The 23255-nt window shown below is 48.3% G+C and overlaps 1 protein-coding gene across 1 annotated transcript in view; it reads right to left on the bottom strand.

Annotated features, from left to right (window-relative positions):
* The window catches only part of PFKL (phosphofructokinase, liver type), a 293377-nt gene that overhangs the window by 227555 nt on the left and 42567 nt on the right, over nucleotides 1-23255 (bottom strand). Inside the window, exons 4-5 of the mRNA XM_086955453.1 lie at nucleotides 8836-9025; nucleotides 357-522 (exon numbers count right to left, since the gene is read on the bottom strand). Of these exons, the coding sequence (XP_086811579.1) occupies nucleotides 357-522; nucleotides 8836-9025 (356 nt within the window). The remainder of the gene's footprint in view (nucleotides 1-356; nucleotides 523-8835; nucleotides 9026-23255) is intronic.

Raw genomic sequence — 23255 nt, 5'->3', positions numbered from 1 at the left:
AGGAGGTACCAGCAGCAAGCTCAGGGGAGGGATGAGGGGGCTTTGGTCCCCAGGGCCATCAATGGCTCTACAGGGGGCCCTGTGCTACAGGCCCCACTAACAGCTTACAATTTTGCCTAGGGAGGTGGTGGTTCCCAGGGCCAGAGGTCTGCAATGGACCCCGTACATTAATTTATTTCAGTCCCGGGGAGCATATCAGAAGTCTAAAGACTGTTTACTTTGACAGTAGAAATCATTGTGAAGCGATGGGCATAATAAAAGGCTTGTGTCAAACCATAAAATGATGTTAGTCGTACCATTATCAAAAAATATGCAAAATAACATGTGTTTAAATGTAAAGAAAAATGTACACTTACCTCTGGGCCGTAGTGGCAATTGCATCAATAACTTCCATGATTCTGTGCAGTGCAGAGTCTGTGCCAATGGTCATGTCGGTGCCACAAAAGTCATTGTCGATAGATCCCACAAGTCCAACTATGTTTAGGTGAGAGTACTTTTCAGCAACATCTTTTGTAATTTTTTCTGTACGATTATAAAAACAAAAAACAAGAAAATAAATATGAAAGATTCATTAACAGAGATACGGACATAAGCATTCTATATAATGTACACTAATCAAAACGAATGACTTAATATAAAAGAAATCACAGCACCAATCAATGCTAATAGCCTAAGGAGAAATAAAAGGAATTTAGATAAAACAGACTAGACATTCTGTAGTCGTCTGTATATAAAATATTCAACTAATCGTGATTGCTTCTAGTGAGCTTTTTGTGTCGAGCCTGGGCAGCGCATGCGCTGCTCTGCGAGGCATGCTGTATTCAGGTATGAACTCGAAGCGCTGCACTTGTATCATTGTCCTTTATAAACTGTGGCTTTTCATTGGTCTATAGGCTTAGTAGTCCCTCCTTAGTACTGCCATCTCTTGTCTTGTAACCTCCCATAAGGACTGGTCCTCTTACATGTGTTGTTACTCGGTAGGCTTCAATTACAGCCTCCAAGCAATATTTCTTTGAATGGTTTCACCTGCCTGCTGTTGCCCGCAAGACACGCTCTCTCCTAACGCTTTATATATATATTTTTTAATAGCACGGAATGCCACAGTGCCGATAGCTCCTTTGTTTTATTTGCAGCACCAAACACAGCCGCATGTTTTTTACCCTATTTATTCACTTTTTAGGTCGAGCAGACCTACCCTCAATGCGTGAGCATTGACGGTGTCTGCTTCAGACCTATTGTGGCCCGTTAGTGAGAATGCTGGGGAATGAGGACACCAATCTGTTACGAGCTCGCAGTTTTCCCCGCGGGAGCGCGCGTCTGACCCGCGCTTGCGCAGATCAACTCACAGCCCCTGCTCGCACACAGCCAGCCCCCACCCCTCTGCATGCACGCATCCACAGGCGCGCGTGCGCACACACACACACACACAGGCGCGCGCATGCACACGCAGGCATACGACACACATACAGGCTCAATCACACACAGTCACGCACGCGCGCACACACACACTCCCCCCCCTCCCCTCCCAGGCATACACACAGGCACGCACGCACTTCACTTCAGCCCTGGGCCCCACTCACCGACTGCGCTCTTCCGGCGGGCTCCTCACGGCGCGGCGCGGCTCGTCTCCTCTTCTCAATCGGGCTCGCGGACCTCGGGAGGCGGGATTTCCGGTCGGCCGCGACCTGATTCGCCGGCCGGCCAAGAGCTTCCGGGTCGCCGCGGGCAGCGCGGCGGCACTCCGATGCGCAGTCCCTTTTGAAGGTAGGCGTTTCCTTTGCCGTTGCTAGGACGAAGTGTTTGCGTTCCAGAATGGGAAGCACCGCGGTCTGGACTAAGAAACTGCTTCCAGGGGAGGAAACATTCAAACACTCCCCTAAAGTCCTTGTTATTGCACGGAGGCAGCCGAATATGCTTTGATTCTGTTTTTACGACAGAAAAACGAACTACAGGGGAGACAGGTGGCGGCGTCATTCTCTTCCAGCCGTTTTGTATTTTATGATTCAGTGCGCCACCCCTATGTAATTGTACTGGTTGAGTCCGGCCGGCGCTATGACCGATGAGCAGCGGCAGGGCGCTATACCAGTGTGCTGTACACTCCTTGACCTGAGCACCGGGCAGCGGTAAAGGCTCCAAGACGAAACGGAACCGCTGCGGCATCTGCACCTACGTCTGGGGCTCCTTGACAAAGCAAGGGCAACGTGGACCACTTCCTAGAGAAGTGGGCTAGTGGCGATAGCCAGGCAAGTGCGGCGCTATTAGAATGTACCATTACGGGTAAAGGGGGTGTGCGAGCATAGTGGGATTCGTTGTGAACAAAGGGACACGACTTTGTGGGCTCACGGGATGCAGGTGCGAGGAGGAAGTGTTCGTGTGGGCAAAGACGAAGCTCGTGCGGGGAAAGGGCTGCTAGGGTCAGCTACTGGATGCATGTCTTGGCACGGGTTGCTGGTGCTTGTATAAGGGAAGCAGGGTTGGCAAGGGGCTATATATCTTATGGCGATGGGCCACCAGATTTGCACGGGGGATGCTGATACCTGGCAGGGAGAACGCCGTAGACAAGGACGCGCGGATGCTCACTAGAGGCCATGTGCTGAGGTCATGAATGGCCGTGATGCTGATTGCTGCAGCGTCCTTGGCTGCGCAGCCCTCGTGGGCCAGGTGTTGAGGGGCTGCAGTCGGCAGAGGTGTGCCATTGAACCCTGCCCCCGAGGGTTTGCGGGCCGAGCTAGGCGGGAACACACGAGGAGAATCATCCGCCTCATAGGTGGTGGCAAGTGAGCGCCGCTGACGAATATACAGTGCTGCCATGCAGTGGTGACTTCATGGTCCGTTGGCCCCACAGAGCAGGCGTGCTCTGCGCAGTGACAACAGTCACACCCTGTAGTGGGTTCCAATGACGCGCTTCATTGTCACTTGAATGATAGGAGCACAGACGACTTCACACTATGGCAAGGTGGCGCAATCACATTGGAATTGCATTTATGTAGCGCTTACTACCCCTGACGAGGCGTCGAAGCGCTTAATTCTGTGCCGTACATCGCGCAATCTTTACATGTCCTCGTGAGTGAAATATTCTTTTGGGCTTCTCGGTATTTGGGGTGAGCCCTCATGTATGTGTTCCAAGTTCCGGCCTCTTAGCTGCATGAATATGCGCTTCTCTTCTGTTGGTTAACGGCTCGAGAGCAACACGCCTCGTGTGGTTTTTTTTATTCTCTGGAAGAAGTGGGCTGTGCATGACTTCGCGTTGTGTACAAGTTAAACACTCAGCAGGGAGATATTTCATTCCTTTGTAGTGCCACATTTACATTTCAAGGGCAGTTGAGTCTGGTTGCTATTTTTTGTCTTTCGTCTGGTGATGGACACACATTTTAAAGGAGAAAAGCATTCGAATTCTACTGTTATAAAGAGTAACTTCTACCAATGTGTGTTATAGGAAAGAAATAATTTTGGAAACAACCTTGCTTTGAATATTTAAAAATTGCTTCCACTGAAAGACCTTTGCCACGTGTCGTCACTTGATGGTTTCTGGGCACTGCGGCCGGTCCCGGGCACTGCTCCTCCCCTAGCAGCCACTCCGTGGGCACTGCGGCAGGGCCCAAGCACTGCTCCTCCCCTAGCAGCCACTCCGTGGGCACTGCGGCAGGGCCCGGGCACTGCTCCTCCCCTAGCAGCCACTCCGTGGGCACTGCAGCCACTCCGTGGGCACTGCTCCTCCCCTAGCAGCCACTCCGTGGGCACTGCGGCCGGTCCCGGGCACTGCTCCTCCCCTAGCAGCCACTCCGTGGGCACTGCGACAGGGCCCGGGCACTGCTCCTCCCCTAGCAGCCACTCCGTGGGCACTGCGGCAGGGCCCAAGCACTGCTCCTCCCCTAGCAGCCACTCCGTGGGCGCGTCTGGTTTCAAATGCAGCTCTTTATTGGACTTTGGCCCTGTGCTTGCACAAGAGCTGTCCTGTGACGTCAAATAAGTTTTAGAAGCGGCTGCCACCTCGCAGATTAATTTAAGGATGTTTACCCCCCCCCCCGCCCCCTCCAACCCTGCATTGATGCCTGAGTGGGGTGCCCCTACACGCCCTATGCTGCCCTGAAGCTCAGCTCTCCAGTCCACTCACCGACAGTGAACTGTGTGCCAGTCACCCCAAGCCTCGACTCTAGGCGCTTTCTCGAGCTACATCCGGCTAGATTCCTGCAAAGTCCGTGCGAGGATTGTATTATAGTGTATGTACCGCCGTGTTTACTCGCCGTGATGCCAGTGAGAGCTGTGCGTACTTTGCACCCAGGGCATTGCACGAGGGGGAGGGGAGGGGGGGGGGCTTGTAAGGTAGGTGACGCTCTGAGTGCAGCTCCTGCTATTGTGATCGATGCTGGATGCTACACGGTGTGTCTGAGTCGCAGCGGCCGTCACGGGTCATTCTTAGCGCTCTCTGCCGGGGATTAATGCATCTCACATGCCTTCTGCACTTTAAGTGCTGTTTCAATGCACTCTACTTGTTAAAATGTCTTCCCTCTTTATTGTGAGTAGGGTGTAGGATCCATAGTGCACTGCGAGGGGCTACTATTCTCCGTAGCGCCCCACAGTGTCTCAGTTAGGGCTGCGTGCCAATTTGGTTTCAGTTCGGCTCCAGGGGCCCTCACACTGGATCTTGATGGTCGATTATGCGATGTATTGACTCGTGTGGACTGCCATTCCTCTTTTATTCAGTGATGTTGTGCCACTAGGTGTGGAGCCGGAGAACTACACTGCCAGCTTCTCCTAGTCACCATCACCCCCTCTCACCCTCACACACCCTCACCTCCCCTCACACACCCTCTCTCTCACCCTCACTCACATTCACTCACCCTCGCACACCCTCACACCTCCTCACCCTCACACCTCCTCACCTTCACACCCTCACTCAGCCTCACACCCCCTCATCCTCCCTCACCCTCACAACCCTCACACACCCTCACATCCCCCCACCCTCTCACATCCCCTCCCCCTCACTCACCCTCACACCCCTCACCCTCACACCCCCTCACACGCCCTCTCTCCCACCCTCACTCACCCTCGCACACCCTCACAACTCCTCACCTACACACCCTCACTCAGCCTCACACCCCCTCATCCACCCTCACCCCCTCATACTCACTCACCCTAACTCACCCTCACCCTCACACACCCTCACTCACCCTCACACACCCTCACACCCTCACACACCCTCACACCCTCACTCACCCTCACTCAACCTCACACCCCCTCACCCTCACACCCCCTCACACGCCCTCACACACCCTCACTCACCCTTCCCCCCACTCACCCTCACCCCCACACCCTCACCCCACACCCTCATCCTCACACACCCTAACACACCATCACACCCTCACCTCCCCTCAACACCCTCTCTCCCACCCTCACTCACCCTCACTCACCCTTGCACACCCTCACAACTCCTCACCTTCACACCCTCACTCAGCCTCACACCCCCTCATCCACCCTCACCCCCTCATCCTCACTCACCCTCACAACCCCCTCAACCCCCTCACCCTCACAACCCTCACACACCCTCACATCCCCCACCCTCTCACATGTTATGTTATGTTATGTTATGTTATGTTATGTTAGTGCTATTTGTATTGCGCACGGCTGCTCCAGCGAAGGAGCGTCCCGGCGCACCGACAAGGTAGCGAACACAACACAACAGGGGAACAGAAAATATTACTGAAAAGTGGGGGAGTAATGGATTCTCGCATCCTCACACCATCACCCTCACACCATCAAACCCTCACTCCCCCTCACACCATCACACACTCACCCTCAAACAATCAACGCCTCACTCATCCTCACACACCCTCACACCTCCTCAACCACACGCCCTCACTCACCCTCACACCCCTTCACCCTCTCTCACTCACCCTCACACACACCCTCACCCTCGCACACACCCTCACCCTCGCACACACCTTCACCCTCACACACACCCCCCCTCACCCTCACCCCCACATACCCCCTCACCCCCACATACCCCCTCACCCCCACACACCCCCACACACCCCCACACACCCCTTCACCCTCACACTCACCCTCACTCTCACCCCCTCTCACCCCCTCTCACCCCCTCACCCCCTCTCACCCACCCTGACTCACCCTCACTTACCCTCACACACCCTCTCACATCCTCACCCCGCATCACTCATTCGCCACCACAACATCAATCTGTGCAACCATTCAACAACTAGTTCAAATATGTTCTCTCAATGTTTCAAGCTTTATTACAAATGTAACAAAACAATGTTAATATTTCACTTCTGTTCTAGGAGTTTTGTAACAATAAAAGACACAGAACATAATCTTCACAAGTTATTTACAAAACTTTAAGCTATTGCCATTATAAATTACAATACCTTTTATTTAAGTATTAATTATGTAAAAAAAATTAAAAGCCATTGTTATTTGTAATATCAATACATGTAAGTCACGTAAATACAACACATATTGCATTACAAGTGCTACATTTGCAAAAATTATAACTATTGGCATTGTAAATGACAAAGCTATTAATTTCGCTATTTTCAAAAACAAAACCTAACTAAAAAATTTGTCATTTACAATTCCAATAGCTCAAACTTTCCTAATGCGAGACCTATTGCATTGCAAATGCTTGTTTTTTGTTAAGATGATATGCTTTCAAGGTTATAGACGCCACACCCCTTTCTTTAGACGAGCCACGCTTAAAGAAAGGTCCGCTGCAGCTATTAAAGTGAAACCGCGGCATTGGGCACTTTTACAAAAAAAAGCCTTTGTTTGTCAACTTGACAAATGCTTTTTTTGGTAAAAGCACCACATACTGTGCTTTCACTTTAAGGGCATGGATTCTATTAATGTGAAAGCACGGCATGGGGTGCTTTTACAAAAAAAGTATTTGCAATACAATAGGTCTCGCATTGCCGAGAGTTTAAGCTATAGTCGTTTGCAAATGCAAGACTTTGTGCAAAACAGTGACATTGTGCAACAAGGTTTTTTGTTAACCAGGGCACATATCTCAGATTGGGCGTACTGGCCTAGGCTGCGCTGCTTCACACCTTTATCTTGTGCCTGCCAGGGGGCATTACATTAGTTAAAGGTAGACCGGTTGCTAAAAACTGCCAGTCCTCCTTTACTGTGCAGGCGTCCCCTCAGAATGCCTTTGAAAGTGGGGCAGAGTTCCCCCCTACAAGTAAGTGACATCTGGAGGGTTTCATAGGACCCCCTTCACGAAGGCTCCTTTGGGAGGGAGTGGCCACACTGACTGTGTGCGTGTGACCCCCTTGGTGGCACAGTCTTTGACAGCTGGGCCACGTCCCAATGCAAATGATGAAACATTCAGTCCAAATTGCGCCTGTGCTACATTCGCACACATGCCTGCTCTAGGGCAGTGAGATCAGTGCCATCACACCGGGTTCTGACTTCGGGTGGGGGACTCGTTTGAAGTATATTATGTTTTTAAAAGCACCTACTGCCACGTTATGAACCTCCAGCAATTGTTAGGCAACAATAAAAATGTCAAGATAACTTCGGTGATTAATGTTTTTCCTGGAGAGAGAGAGCGGAGTTTGGTCTAGTGGAAGTTTTGACTCTTGGAAGTTTTGATTCATCGTAAGGTAGAACAGAGGGCTAATATACCTGCTAAAAAGAAAATCTACCCTGCAGATCACAAAGTGAATATGATGTAAATAGGTCAGTGGGTTACTGCTTTTGTCTGAGACTTCCTTTTGTTACTTGTAGTTTATAAGTCAAACTCCTACTATAGAACAGTGAGCTATTAACTGACAAAGAACTGCATGCAAATTGCAGAGTATAGATTAAAGCGTTCTGATTCTCCCCCCCCCCCCCATTTTTCATTATCCTAATGTAGCAAAAAGGGTTCATTTGGGTAGAAATCAATTATTAAAAGTACCCCCAAACATGGTGTTACGTTTTAAATTCTGAGTTTGTGCTTCTCCAGACAAAGCACTCTTAAACCATACTGCCTACCTGTGTGGAGGACATGTGACTCCTACACCTTGTAGTCCTCTGTCTTATGTAACATTTCCTATACACATATAGTATTGATTGTCTTTGTGTAATGTGTGTGATATAAAGTGCTCCGACACCCTTCACCTTTATGAGTGGGGCTTTATAACTAATTAAATGCATCTGAGAGAGAGTGGTTATGGAGGATTGAGGGGCACTGTTAAAGGGTGGTAGCGAGGGAATCCGTGGCGGAGGTGGTTATTGGGGGGGCACCAGCAAACATTGTCGCACTGGGTACGACGAGGACTAAAGCCAGCCCTGTGCGCACTGGCATGATCTTTATTAAAGAAGAGGCTGCACACGAATCTGCATCCCCTTTTATACTACCAAAAAGCTTCAAGAGTGCCCAGGTCAGGCCAGGCCAGGGAACGTTTGATTATACAGCCGCGGGTGTAGAATCGGTTGGTGTAGTCTTACCAAAATGTTAACAGTGTTCCTAGTCTCCAGCTCTTCATCCCACAGGGATGAGAGGAAGCAGGCATGATAAGCAGTGCCTAGCTTACCTGGGTGGATAATTCATACACGGTTAAAGAGAAACCAAAGACTTTTACTGCCCTTTTGAGCAGGCAGCTAGTGTCTATGAAGAGGGTAGAGGCAAGTAAGCTTGTTCCGCCAGGATAAGACTACATGACAATTTCTTGTCAACCATGACTGAAATTAATCAATACAGGTTCAGAGGGGTTCACCTCGATCTGTAGCTCTTGTGAAACTTAGGAAACCTAATATGGAACTGGTTTCACCAGCTTGGTAACATACAAACCCACACTATCTTAAAAGCACCGGCATCAATTAACTTGGGTTTACCCTGTTTAACAAGATCCTCTAGAAGTTCACCCCACTCCTTTCGGAAGATGTTGGCCCCAGTTAAGCTTCCATCTCCGCCAATGACGCAAAGGTTGGTGATGCCATGCTGGACCAGGTTGAAGGCTGCTGCTAGTCTGCCTTCTCTCGTGGTGAAGGCTTTTGACCGGGCACTTCCAATGATTGTGCCTCCCTACAAACAAAAACAAAACCAGTAAGGAAGCTGGTACATCAATGAGAAAGGATTCATTAACTACGATATCAGAAAAGCACAAACTGTGTTCTAGTCACAGTAAAATTTATAAACATGTTTAACGAGTTGCTTTTATGACCCTTCAAGTAGGGTTACATGCATCTGGGTAAAAAGAAACATTTAATGGAAACAGACACCTTTATTTCTCCCTGGGAGGGGTAATCATTTCATTTTTGTGTAAACTAGATGGTAGTAGGACAGCATTGCAACAAAACAAACTCTATATCAGAAGACATGCTAAACCTACAACCACCACAATACAACAGAACCAAGTGATGGCAAAACACATGGGTTTGGTGGAATAGTTCCTGCTGACACAGATGCATATCTATTTTCGCCCTCATACGTAACAAATACAAACATGCACACAATATATCGAGAGGCTTACATCTGCACCCAAAGCGACAAACCTACAGACAACCAAATCCGCAGGACAAAAGACTGTTCACAGACTGACAGATATCCAGGCACCGATGTACACCGACCAAATGGAATACAGGCACTCAAACACTGGTTAACAAACACATAGGAGAAAAAGAAAACAAACAATTAGACATTTAAGAAAGGCAGACATATGGGTAATGAGACATACAAACAGGGATGCTCATGCAGGTTAAACTAGACAGATACACATGTGCACAGGCACATACAGGCTAGGTGCTGTAACAGGCAACATACCCATATGGAGGCACTCATCAACTGAAGGAAGGAACACCCAGTAATGGATGTCAGCAGGGTGCAGAAGTGATGAGGGTGGCGTGGTTTAGTCCCTTTGGAGAGGAAATCATGCGAGGTGGAAAAATGACTGTCTGGGTAACAACCACGAATACTCCTATGCAGGCCAACCTTTGACCTTTTTGATTCAAATATAGGTATGTAGCCCTTCAATTAATATCTGCATCACTATTACCAATGTGTACCGCATTAGGGACTGAAAGACTCATGCATGCCAAACATAGTGTATTCAGTACCGTGCTTTGGCCTGCAAATCACTGTAATCCACTGTGTTCGTTCAGTTGCTTGCATTGTAAATGAAGAAAACTCCCACAACAAATCGGTTTAAGGGAAAGGGTTTAACTAGAAACAGTAATTGGAGTATGCTGGATAGCTAGTAACCCTCGTTACACTGACCTGTGTACGTAATAAATTCCCAAAGTTTAACATCCTAAAAAAGTACATTTGATTTTCTTTTAAAGCAAGACGGTTACAGGTTTATTTTTTATTTTCAAGATCTTTGAGCCTTTCATGTAACAGTATAGAACATTTTTAAAAAGATTGCACAAAGCAAATAAAACAAACTTCCAACCAATTTCATTAAAATATATAAAGCTACTGCTTTCCCCTCTTCCTGACAAACATTTTTAGGGCACTAAAAACGAGCACATCACTGTTTTAAACAGTGGATACTTGAAAACAAACAAGTAGTATGGTGCAATGTATTGGCTTAAAAAGTGCAATAATGAATTCGATTGTCCGTTGGATCATAACAGAACGTGTGTATTTGAAAAGCACATGTTCAACCAAGGCTATCTTTCCACTGAATGACAGATGGTTATTGTTACCCAACAGCACTCATTTCATTGACCTCGGAAGGATGAATGGCTGGCTGGACCCGCCAGAATTTGAACCTGTGACCATGAGGTCAAAAACAGACCTCTACAGTGGACGCATTAGTCCACTAGGCCACCAGACCCAGCTCACCAGATCACAAGATGCTAGTAACATACCCAGCTTACAATAACCACCAATAATACAGACAGTACTTGGGGCGCTGAATCCAGTGCACACGCTCAGATATAGCCATCAAAATGTTTTGCGCAGCAAGTAATAATAGAAATGGTCATGGGGCGACCAGGATGAAATGAAGGGGGAGACTTTCAAAGGGACTGGGGTGAGAAGATTAAGAACTGTGCAAAGGAATGTGTTCCTTTTATGCTAAAGTAGGAAGACTGATAGCAGGTGGTGCTTAACCTCTAAGACTTATCAATAGATGCCTCTTTAGTGCCAGTTTACCTTACAGGTGGTATTATAAACTATTGGGGTAAGCCACAGGACCTGGATAATGTACGGTACATGCAAAAATGTGGCCCACTGGCAAACTATTTACAAAGAAATATATCATATTGAATAACATATTGTAATCAAGGTGCTAGAGAGAAGGAAGAGAAAGGAGCCCACATGCGAGATTTTCAAACTTAATTCAATTAATATTTTTTCAAGGGTTTTCTAGTCAATACATACATATGTTTAAGAAATTCATATCACGATTGCTCCAAAAGTTGCATAGAAAGGTAAATCACTGAAGTGCTCATGTGCAGTGAGATTTAGAAAAAAAGATTGATATCTAGTCTAATGGTTCTAGTATACAATTTTTAACAATGGCTAACAGGCCGAAACTTAGCCAAAGTAATATGCCTGTTTGAAAAACAATTATCAGCTCAAAAATGATAATCCATTGCTAAGAGCCGGTGATCACTGAATCCTAACACACTGTTCATAAGGATCTACGTATTCATTTCAGGCTTCAAAGACAATGTCGACGTTTCGACCAGACTGTTGCATATGGTGAATTACAACCTTGCACGCCAGTCTTAATCAGGACAGTAGTGAAGAACTAATATGGCAATCTATGGCAATGCAAACACAAGGTAGGTAGCGGGCTCCAACTCCGATGTACCCATAATGGGACCCAAGGCTCCGAATGCAAAATATCAAGGTTATCCGGAGGATCTCTCAACAGTCAGCCAGCGAGCGAGCACAGGTCAACTGGGAGAACATGCGGGAAATGCAAGAATGTTTGAGATGGTCATATTAGTCCTCGTTATTCATAGTCGAGTCAATTAAGCATGCGTCCACAAAAACGAGTGAATCGTAAGGGACACTCCTTTGGTCATCCAACCGCAAATTTCAACTAAAAACAGTTCACCAATCATGTATTGCATTCGCTGAAATAGAGTAAGGTCGATTACAGAGCCATAGGATGACAACACCAATGTGACTACATTTCCAACAAAACAAGTCAAGTCAAGTCAAGTCATAGAATTTATATAGCGCACTACATACCCAGAGGGTTTCAAGGCGCTTAGGAAGGGGAGGAGGATTACTTGTCAAATATCCACGTTTTAAGTTGCTTTCTGAATGCTAGGTGGTTCTGGGTAAGGCGAAGGTAAGCGGGGAGTGAGTTCCCTGTTTTAGCGGCCAGGTATGAAAAGGATCTGCCTCCCATGGTGGTCTTGTTGATGCGAGGTACAGTGGCGAGGGCTTGGCTGGAAGAACGTAGTTGGCGGGAGGGGGTGTAAAAGGACAGTCGTGAGTTGAGGCATTCTGGTCCGATGTCGTAGAGTGATTTGTGTGCGTGGGTAAGCAGTCGGAAAGTGATCCTCTTATTGACGGGTAGCCAGTGGAGGTCTTTAAGGTGACCAGAGATGTGTTCGTTGCGTGGGATGTCTAATATGAGCCTGGCTGAGGCGTTTTGGATTCGTTGGAGTTTCTTCTGGAGTTTTGCGGTAGTACCTGCGTAGAGGGTGTTTCCGTAGTCCAGTCGGCTTGTGACCAGAGCGTGGGTGACTGTTTTCCTTGTTTCGGAGGGGATCCAGCGAAATGTTTTTCTGAGCATGCGAAGAATGTTGAAGCAGGAAGAGGATACGGCGCTGACTTGTCTGTTCATTGAGAGTGAAGAATCCAGGATGACGCCTAGGTTCCGTGCGTGGTCTGTCGGGATGGGTGCTTTTCCGAGGGCTTCCGGCCACCAGGAGTCGTCCCATGCAGAGGGGGATGTATCTAAGATGAGGACTTCTGTTTTGTCTGAGTTCAGTTTCAGACGGCTTTGTTTCATCCATTCGGCAACTTCTTTCATTCCTTCGTGTAGGTTAGTCTTGGCGGTGCTGGGGTCATTGGTGAGGGAAAGGATCAGTTGAGTGTCATCCACGTAAGAGATGATGTTAAGGTTGTGTTGGCGTGCGATGGTCGCAAGGGGGCTCATGTATACGTTGAAGAGGGTGGGACTGAGTGAGGATCCTTGTGGTACGCCGCATATGACTTCAGAGGCCTCGGACTTGAAAGGTGGAAGGCGGACTCTCTGGGTTCTTCCGGTGAGGAACGAGGTGATCCATTCAAAAGCTTTTCCTTGGATTCCGATGTTATTGAGGCGTTGTAAAAGGGTGCTGTGGCAGACTGTGTCGAATGCTGCAGAGAGGTCAAGGAGGATGAGGGCGACTGTGTCTCCATTGTCCAGTAGAGTTCGGATGTCGTCTGTTGCTGCGATGAGGGCGGTCTCAGTGCTGTGTTTTGCTCGGAAGCCAGATTGTGAGGGGTCGAGGGATTTGTTGGCTTCAAGGAAGGCGGCGAGCTGGTTGTTGACAGCTTTCTCGATGACTTTGGCCGGGAAAGGAAGAAGCGAGATGGGGCGGTAATTTTTGAGTTCGGTGGGGTCCGCTGTGGGCTTTTTCAGAAGGGCGGTGAGTTCAGCGTGTTTCCAGTCTTCCGGGAAGGTGGCGGAGTTGAAGGAGCAGTTGATGACGTCTCGGAGGTGCGGTGCTATGACTGAGTCTGCTTTGTTGAAGATGTGGTGAGGACATGGGTCTGTGGGGGATCCTCAGTGGATGGAATTCATCAGGCGGATGGTGTCCTCAGTGGAGATTGGGTTCCAGTCGTTAAGGGTGTTCACGGGGGGAAGATGATCAGCAAATGGTAGGGTGGGTTGGTTTCCGGGTTGGTTGTCAAAGCTATTGTGGATGTCTGCAATCTTGTTGTGGAAAAATGAGGCTAGGGAGTCGCAGAGGGTTTGAGAGGGGGTGATGTCGTTGGAGTTGGCTGAGGGATTGGAAAATTCCTTGACGATGTTGAAAAGTTCCTTGCTGTTGTGGGCGTTGTTGTCAAGTCGATCCTTGAAAGCTGTTTTCTTGGCTTTTCGGATTAGTTGGTGGTGAGTGCGGGTGGCGTTTTTGAAGGCGTCCTTGGTGCTAGTGGTTGGGTCTTTTTTCCAGGCCTTTTCAAGGGAGCGGCAGAGTTTCTTGGACTTCTTGAGATCATCGTTGAACCATGAGGCCTTCTTGCTGCCAGGTTTGCTTTGACGTTTTTTCAGTGGTGCTAAGGTGTCGGCGGTGCTGGATAACCAAAGGGTGAGGTTGGCGGCGGCTTCGTTAGCGTTAGAAGAGAGGGCTGGGGTGTTTCGAAGGAGCGATGCGGAGATTTGGTCCGTGGTGATTTTGTTCCAGTTTCTTTGCAGGGTAGGTTGGAGGTGGATGCTGGGTTTTGGTTTGTTGTAGTTGAAGTGAACGCAGCTGTGGTCAGTCCAGAGGAGGTCCGTGGTGTGGCTGAAGGAGACATGATTGCTGGATGTGAAGATGGGGTCGAGTGTGTGACCTGCGATGTGGGTGGGGGAAGTGACTAGTTGTTTAAGTCCGAGGTTGGCGAGGTTGTCCACGAGGGTGGTGGTGTTGCGGTCGTTGATCTTTTCAAGGTGAAAGTTGAGGTCTCCCAGAAGGATGTAGTCTTTGGAGGGGAGCGCGTGTGGGGTGATGAAGTCCGTGATGTCTTCAGTGAATTTTGCGCGGGGTCCTGGTGGTCTGTAGAGAAGGGTGCCTCTGAGAGTGGTTTTGGGGTCGATGTGGATCTGGAAGTGAAGGTGTTCGGAGTTAGCGAGGTTGGCGTCAGAGCTGGTTGAGATGCGGATTGATTTCTTATGGACGATAGCGATTCCTCCTCCTGTGTGGCTGGTTCGGTCTTTGCGAGTGATCTTATAGTCTTCAGGGATGGCAATGGTGATGTCTGGTGCGGAGGAAGCATTCATCCATGTTTCCGTAAGGAAGGCGATGTCCGGAGAAATGGTGTCTAGTAGATTCCATAGGTCAATGGCGTGTCTGTGGACTGATCGGGTGTTGAGAAGGATGCATTGTAGGTGGTTGGGGTCGGGAATCTGTGGTGTGGTCGTAGCGGAGATGTTGGCGGTGCCGCTGAATTTGCAGGAGAAGCAGGAGAAAGGTCCATGGGTTTGTCCAGGAGCGGCTTGAACGCAGTTGGGGGTGCGACCGGGGTTAAGGGCTAGGAGGGTGGCGGCATCGTAGGTAATGCGGGAGGGCTGGGCAGCGCGAGGGGCAGGGGGTCTGGCGCTGGGCGCGGTCCAGGCGCGGACGGGCGTAGACGGGCTTACCTTTGGCGCACCTTCGGCGCGGACTGGGCGCGATCGCTGCGCGTGAACGCTGCGCGCGGGAAGAACTGTCATATATGGATGGTGGAGGGGGAGGGGCGAGGGCGGCTGAGCTGGGAGGCGGGTCGGGCACACGAGGACGACAACAAACAAACAAAATGGAGGCGGGGGAGGAGCAGAGCGGAGCGCTATTGGTAAATGCGCAAACAATGTAATGAAATGACTAAATTGTAAGCTAGAGCGCTGATTACACAAAGCGCTAAACAAAGCACACAGCAGGCGAAATACTAAAGCAACTTTGAAAGTGATTGATAATCAGAGCAGCGCTACGATACCAGGGAAATGACTAAATAGTAAGCTAGAGCGCTAATTACACAGACCGCTAAACAAAGCACACGGCAGTCAAAATACAAAAGCAACTTTGAAAGTAATTGTTAATCAGAGCAGCGCTACGATACCACGCGTCAGCCAGGGACACAGGGAGCGACCACTCAGTCTGTGAGGAAGAGCGAGTCACAGCGTCTACAGGGCGAGGAGCGCTATAATAAGTCAGTGGGAGGGCGGCTGAGCTGGGAGGCGGGTCGGGCACACGAGGACGACAACAAACAAACAAAATGGAGGCGGGGGGAGGAGCAGAGCGGAGCGCTATTGGTAAATGCGCAAACAATGTAAAGAAATGACTAAATTGTAAGCTAGAGCGCTGATTACACAAAGCGCTAAACAAAGCACACAGCTGGCAACAGCATATAAAAAGGAACTGAATAATGTATAAGGTTACTAAATAACTAAAACAATAAAAAAAACTGGATCTTGAAAACTGAATAGGGAGGTCCAACAGGCGACATCACGGGAAGGCTTTTGATCCTCTACCCATATTTGGGATATAATCGGCCTTCTGAGAAGCTTATGGTGTTAAAATACTTGTCCATGTACTGAAGTGGCCAATTTTAAGTGTGGACAGAGGATGGTATATATCCATAATAAATTAATAATGCCTAAGGACCGCAGAGTCTCGAAATATGGTGGACTCCTATAAGCATTTAGACTGCCAGAATTTCAACAGAACGGTATGCTGGCTGACCACAAGAGCGGACGCCGAAAATTCTAATCCTGTAGATCAGGGTTGCCAAAGCGGTCCATGAGGAGTTGACCCAGGACTTTATTTTTGTAAGTGATCCATAGAATAAAGATACAAGTGACGATACTGGCTTCATGGCTTCATTTGCAATCTGTGTTTAAGTGATGTGCATATGAAACTGCAGTTAATACTAAAAATGTAATGGCAATTTGTATTCCTTGGTCTGTGGTCGTTTCTGCTCCTCAAATAATATTGAATTTCTTTTTTATTTAGTGCCGTACTCTGTCATTTCTAGGTAGACGGATGGAAGACTGAGATGGTCTTGTCAGGATATAAACTTATGATCTGCAGTTCCTGGCAGTTACCCTCAAAGTAAATTATCCAAGGTAGAGGTCTGCAGTATGCCTGCTGGCTTAAGAAAGCATTACGAACAGCCTACAGTAGGCTAACATCCACAGATAAAGCAAGAGATGGGGGTGGGGTGGGGGAGGGGGCATCAAACCGGGCCTGGAACACGGTTTACTATGTTTTCTAATGCCACTGGATGAGGTTGCTGCTGTCCCTCACGCCGTTAATCTATAAAATTGCACTTCTTAGAGCTAAGGTTTTCCATTTCCATTATGTGACATACACAAATAACCCTCAGGGCCTATGGATTAAATTAGTTAATTAACATTTTGTGCCTGCAACCACAGATAATTGCGCCTCTTTGCCACAAACGCATCATGGTCTAGCTGTGAACCGCATATGCATCAATGAAATCAGCTGCCAATAAGATGGCATTTCCATCAAAACAGTGGCAAGATACGGTTAGCCTCTCAGTTTTTTATTTCCATGAGGTCGCCCAAGAAACTAGTCACCGTTTTTTTTGTCCTTTCACAACTGAAATGGTAATACACTCTAGAGCAGTCTGGCTCCATCATCAATCCAACCTCCTAGATGAACCACTCGTGTTCCCAGATCAAACCACTGAGGAGTCATTCTCTTGCCTGTGCATTGCCGCCTTCTCCTTCACCTCCTCTTCTATGTTGGAATGTAAAGAAGAATATAGGATAACTAACCACAGGGCCTTTTAGGTAGGATTTTAGGCAAAGCCCTACGCATTTTGATTCAGTGAAATTATTTTGTCATTTTCATCACTTGACCAGGTCAGTGTAACATTTTCAGTGCCAACTTTTGCATACACATTCCTTGGTCTTAAGCAAATCTTTGAGTCTAAGGTCATCTGGGAACATTTCTGACAATTACATAGATATTCAGTTAGGTTTTCATGTGTACAGCACAGCTATACACATCCTTGATCTCCTGTTCCTCACGGTCTTGCCTTTCCATTGCAGCTCAACCACCAACGGAAGACCTACACAGCTTTGCAGTGTTGAGGAGTGCACCAAGCCCCAGCTCCCTAAGGCTTTCTGTGTGTGCTGCCCATGTACAAGGCCAGTTTCCCATGTACTGACTTGTCGTAGCAGTTTCTGGCACATTCACTCCCTCCATTTTAAACATCCTTGTGGGTTGAAGGTTCTTCTCTAGAGGACTGCAGGATGCTCAGGGTACAAGGTAGGGTGATGCCTCTCTACAGCTGAAACCCTATGCAAGAGAATAGAATTCTACATAAAACCACGCTGGGGATGGGGACCATTCGGATGAGGGACATTTTAGAACCGAAAAGAATGAAGTCCAATAGAGTCCTGTGGAAGATCAATCAATCAATCAAGCATTTGTATAGCGCGCTACTCACCCGGAGGGTCTCAAGGCGCTTGGGGGAGGGGGTCCGCTACTGCTCGAAAAGCCAGGTCTTGAGTTTTTTCCTGAAGGAGAGGTGGTCTTGGGTCAGGCGGAGGTGGATGGGGAGGGAGTTCCACGTCTTGGCAGCCAGGTAGGAGAAGGATCTTCCTCCCATGGTGGCTCTTTGGATGCGGGGAACGGCGGTGAGGGCGTGGCTGGTGGAGCGTAGCTGGCGGGAGGGAGCGTAGACGGTCACGCGGTCGTTGAGGTATCTTGGGCCTTGGTTGTGGAGAGCTTTGTGTGCGTGGGTGAGGAGTCGAAACGTGATTCTTTTGCTGACGGGGAGCCAGTGCCGGTTTCTCAGGTGTCCGGAGATGTGGCTGTGTCGGGGGATGTTCAGGATGAGTCGTGCAGAGGCGTTCTGAATGCGCTGGAGCCTTTTCTGAAGTTTGGTTGTGGTTTCGGCGTAGAGGGTGTTGCCGTAGTCCAGTCGGCTGGTGACGAGGGCCTGGGTGACCGTCTTCCTGGTTTCGGTGGGGATCCACCGGAAGATCTTCCGTAGCATGCGTAGGATGTTGAAGCATGACGAGGAGACGGTGTTGACTTGTCTGGTCATCGAGAGGGAGGAGTCTAGGATGAAGCCCAGGTTACGTGCGTGGTCCGTCGGTTTGGGTGCGCTGCCCAGGGCGGGGGGCCACCAGGAGTCATACCAGGCGGAGGGTGATGATCCCAGGATGAGTACTTCCGTCTTGTCTGAATTCAGTTTCAGGCGGTTGCTCGTCATCCACTCGGCTACGTCTTTCATCCCTTCGTGTAGGTTGGTTCTGGCGGTGGAGGGGTCGTTAGTGAGGGAGAGGATCAGCTGAGTGTCGTCGGCGTAGGAGATGATGTTGAGGTTGTGTTGGCGTGCGATGGCCGCGAGGGGGCTCATGTAAACGTTGAAGAGGGTGGGGCTGAGTGATGATCCTTGTGGTACGCCGCAGATGACTTCGGTGGCCTTGGATCTGAACGGGGGGAGGCGGACTCTCTGGGTTCTTCCGGCGAGGAAGGAGATGATCCACTCCAGGGCCTTCTCCTGGATTCCGATGTCGCTGAGGCGCTGCACTTCGGTGCGGTGGCAGACAGTGTCGAACACTGCGGAGAGGTCCTAAAACAATTGCTGCATTCCATGTAAAATCTTGAAGAAATGATGAGATGTCCCAAGTGCACAGGGCAACATTTTAAAAGGTTAGTTGAATTGAAAATAGGAGTCCAAATCCTAATCATAATAAACAGCCCCTGTCCAATTCAGAGATATTGTTGGTGTGACTCTAGTATTCTGTAAGAAGGGTGGGATCCTACCAGTTCGGGACCATCCAAGCGGCATGGAGATATTAAATGTGTAGCTAAAGACTGAGCCTCACTTTTGTACAGTGCTCCATTTGTTAGTAGATTTGTAAATCTTGACATACTAACATGCACTGTTGTGTGCCCAATTGGCATGCATGGTTATCCCGGCCCTCTCTATGTTGCCAAGATATATTGATACAGTATTCAGAAACTGTACAGGTGTAAGATGTGTACCTGGCTCCATCATTTTTTTCATGGATGGATGGATGTGCTAGAAGTCTGTGTGTTCAAGAAGTCTGTGTGAAAGGATGTTCAGCTCTGAGAAGCCAGCTTTAGTGAATGTCAAATATGTGCTTCTGAGCTCAGAAACCAGTTTCTGTTTTACTTAACAGCTCAGATGAACCAATAAATTAAACCATGATTTCTTAAAATTTTTAATTTAATTAGAATTTAAAATCCTACTTTCCTCCTTGCTCTCCTAACTGTACTTTATTTTGGATTTTACAGCAAAAAACAACAAATTTTACAGATGAAGTCCAAAGGGTTGAAATGAGTTAAAGATACAAAAAAAATAGGAAATAAAGTGTTTGAGGCATATGAGCTGCAGATTACACACTTTGCATAGATCGCCACCTAGTGGCGGGCCCGGATGTTTGCAGTTTGTTTTTGTCCTGAAAAGTTCTTTGTAAGTCACCAGATAGGGGACTCCTCCTTTGGACCATATTACGCATGGGCATCAGCTCCATCCTCAGATTGTTTTTTTCCGCCATCGGGCTCGGATGTGTTTCCAGCGCTCCAGTTTGGAACCGATTTTCCTTCGGCGCGCAATCTTCACCCAGTTCGACCGTATTGTTCCGATCGCGGTCCCCATCGACGCGACTCTTCACCACTTCGAAGTCTTTGATTCCGGTCGTCGACGAAGGCCTTTGAGCCTACCTAGGCCTTACTCTCTGGCTCATGGAAAGGACGCCATTCAAGAGGTGTCCTTGATGTAGGTCGAAGTTTCCCCACACCGATCTACATGAGATGTGCAACATTTGCCTTTCACCAGAGCACGAGGCCAAAGACTGTTCCGCTTGTGCCTCCTTCCGCTCCAAGAAGACAATTCGGGACCGACGAGCTCAAAGAACAATGGCTCGCTTGTCAGCATCGATCCCGGACGACATCTTCCAAGAGGGCGTCAACGTGCCAGAACAGGAGCCGGCTGAAATAAGCGCCAGCTCCTCCGATGCCGAAGACTCAGACGTCTAGGCTATCACTCCAGCTCAACGGGTCATAAGTAAGAACATCGACGCCGACCCTTCCTCGACACCCTCCAAAAAGGCTTCGCTCACACCCTCAGCTTCGGGCCCGGGTGCACACCGAGAGACTGCTTTCCAAGCCCGCCCTCGGCAAAGAAGCCTACTAAGCCTTCAGGCAGCTCGGGCTCGAGTCAGCCTATTCCCGATGTCGATCCTACACCGACACCAAAAAAGAAGCCATCTTCCTCATCCACGCCGACCGCTGCTTTGACGCCCAAGCACTCGGCGCCGAAGACAGGCACCGACGTCAGAAACCTACCTAAAGGTCCTGACTCTCACGCTTCGAACTGAAAAAACCCACGGAACCAAAAAAACATGTTCCGGTTAAAGACATGGCTAAAGGTCACAGTTCTAAGCCAAAAGACCCTAGACTAGTTACCGAATCGGTGTCAAAAAAACCTCCGGAACCGAGAACTTCGACACCGAAGGACTTGCCATCCACAGAAGAGTCTTTTCTACCAGATCCTACTCAAAAAGGCTCTTGTAAAGGATCCTAAGACTGGACAACTGTCTCTTAGCTCCAAGAAGAGACCACTAGAGGCCTACACCTCCTCCTCCAAAGAATAGAGGCATTGCAACCTATCCATTAAGGCAGAGGTCTTCAATCTGTTGGGCGCGACCCCCAGGGGGGCCGTGGAGGCATGGAAAGGGGGTCGCGCACTTCATTTGGAAAAAGAAAACGGCCCAGACGATTAGTTAAAATGCTTTCCTGAGATGGGAAATCGTGGCCAGGCAGACTGCTAATCAGGCATTTCTACCAGTGTGTTGCTGGCCTGAAAGAAATGCAAATGTGCACAATGAGTTAATCTGCAAATGTAAAGAATTTGCAGATTAACTAATTGTGCACATTTGCATTTCTTTCAGGCCAGCAGCACGCTGGCAGAAAGGTGTGTTTAGCGGTCTGCCTGGCTTGATTTCTCAGGACAGGAGAGTGCTGTTGCAGTTAATTGATCAAATCACTTGAAGATTTTTGAGTGGTAGAACTGTGAAGTGTGTGTTTCATTGTCTTTGTATTTACATAGTGCTTTCTATCCCTGAGAATGTGCTGAAGGGACACTTATGTAAAAAAAAAATAGCATTACATAGGGTCTGGATGTTACTAAAATCTAAGGGTGTTATTTACAATGAAATGGTGCAAGGCAGCTCTGCAAATATTTGTGCTGCACTGCCCCACACCAATTTAAAAGAGCAGGAATTGACTATATTTATAAGATAAGGTGCACTCATGTCCTTTCTGCGGGCGCACAATTTGGTGCCTAGCGCCAACGCAGGCACCTTTGCACCATGATACAAGGGCATCTACAATGTTGGCAGGATTGTTTTTGTGCAAGACGGCATGCCTTCCTGCGCAAAAATAACCCATGGAGGTTTTTTCCTCTTTCTATGTGCGCTACACATAGAAAGAGTAAACAATTGAGGCGAAATAAAGATATTTCTCCTCGTTATGCATCCCCAGGGGCAGCTTACAGTTTTGACGCATCCTTAGGTTTATATATCCCTGTAAATCTGGGAATGTGTCAAAACCCAAGGGAAAACCCACCGCAATGCCCTGATGCAGTGCAAGGCAATGCATCGACTTGCGCTGCGTTGCCTTACACCATATCTAGGAGGCCCTGAAAAGCCCCGCAAAGTGACTTTGCGTGGCCTCATAGATATGGGTCTGGCATTCTGCACATCCAGAGGGTCATAAAAATGACGCACCTGCAGCGCAAGGGGCTTATAAATAAGCACCTATATTCTGGAAGCAGCCCATACATTTTGGAAGCACCATTTTATAGTAAAATATTTTTTTGCATTGTGTAGTGGTCCATCTCATACTGTGTGTAGTGCAAGTGTAAAATATAGACTTACATATTCACAGTGCTTTCTGTCACGGGTTGTGACCTCATTGCACTAAAAATACACATCACTATTCTCCACCGCACCAACCACAATTTAATTCTGTGGCTCTCTGGTTTCACACAGACTTTTGCAGTGCATTAACTAATAGAGGTTTTATAATTTATTATAGTGCATTTGTTTGAATATCTTTATTCGGCAACTTAATCACCATAAAAGAGTACATATAAAATACATTTCCGATACACAATAAAATATTTAAAATACAAGTAAAAGAATAAAGTGCAACACAATCACTAATATGCTACCAGCAGATATGGCATCAGACCGTTGGGCCCCCCGACTGGCATTTCAGTAAGCGGGATCGCGTCATCCATGCACTTCCCAAGAACTTTGCTACCCCACAGATCATAAAGGAAGATGAAGAGTCCGTAGAGAGTACACGAAGAGCCTGACTATGGCACCTCAACCCCAGTTCCCTGCAAACAGGTTTCAGCCAAAATTTACGCGCCCCTTTGTAAGCTGGGCAGGCAAAAAATAGATGGGCCACAGACTCTGTTGGTGCTACACAGCCAGGGCATGAACGCAGGGGAGCACCAGAGTTTGACCACCTCACCGAAAAGTCATGCACCGGAAGCGTCCCATATCGCAATTTTAAGTATAGTGCGCGATCAAGGGGTTTAGTTATCAGGTCGAGGAAGGGCACCAATTTCCTCACACATTTAAATAACAAAAATTGGTCCGTGAGTG

The sequence above is a fragment of the Lissotriton vulgaris genome, chromosome 2_1, assembly GCF_964263255.1.
Source record: "Lissotriton vulgaris chromosome 2_1, aLisVul1.2, whole genome shotgun sequence".
Classification (NCBI taxonomy): domain Eukaryota; kingdom Metazoa; phylum Chordata; class Amphibia; order Caudata; family Salamandridae; genus Lissotriton; species Lissotriton vulgaris.
The sequence above is the reverse complement of the archived record's forward strand: the minus strand, read 5'-3'. Positions and strand labels throughout refer to the sequence as shown.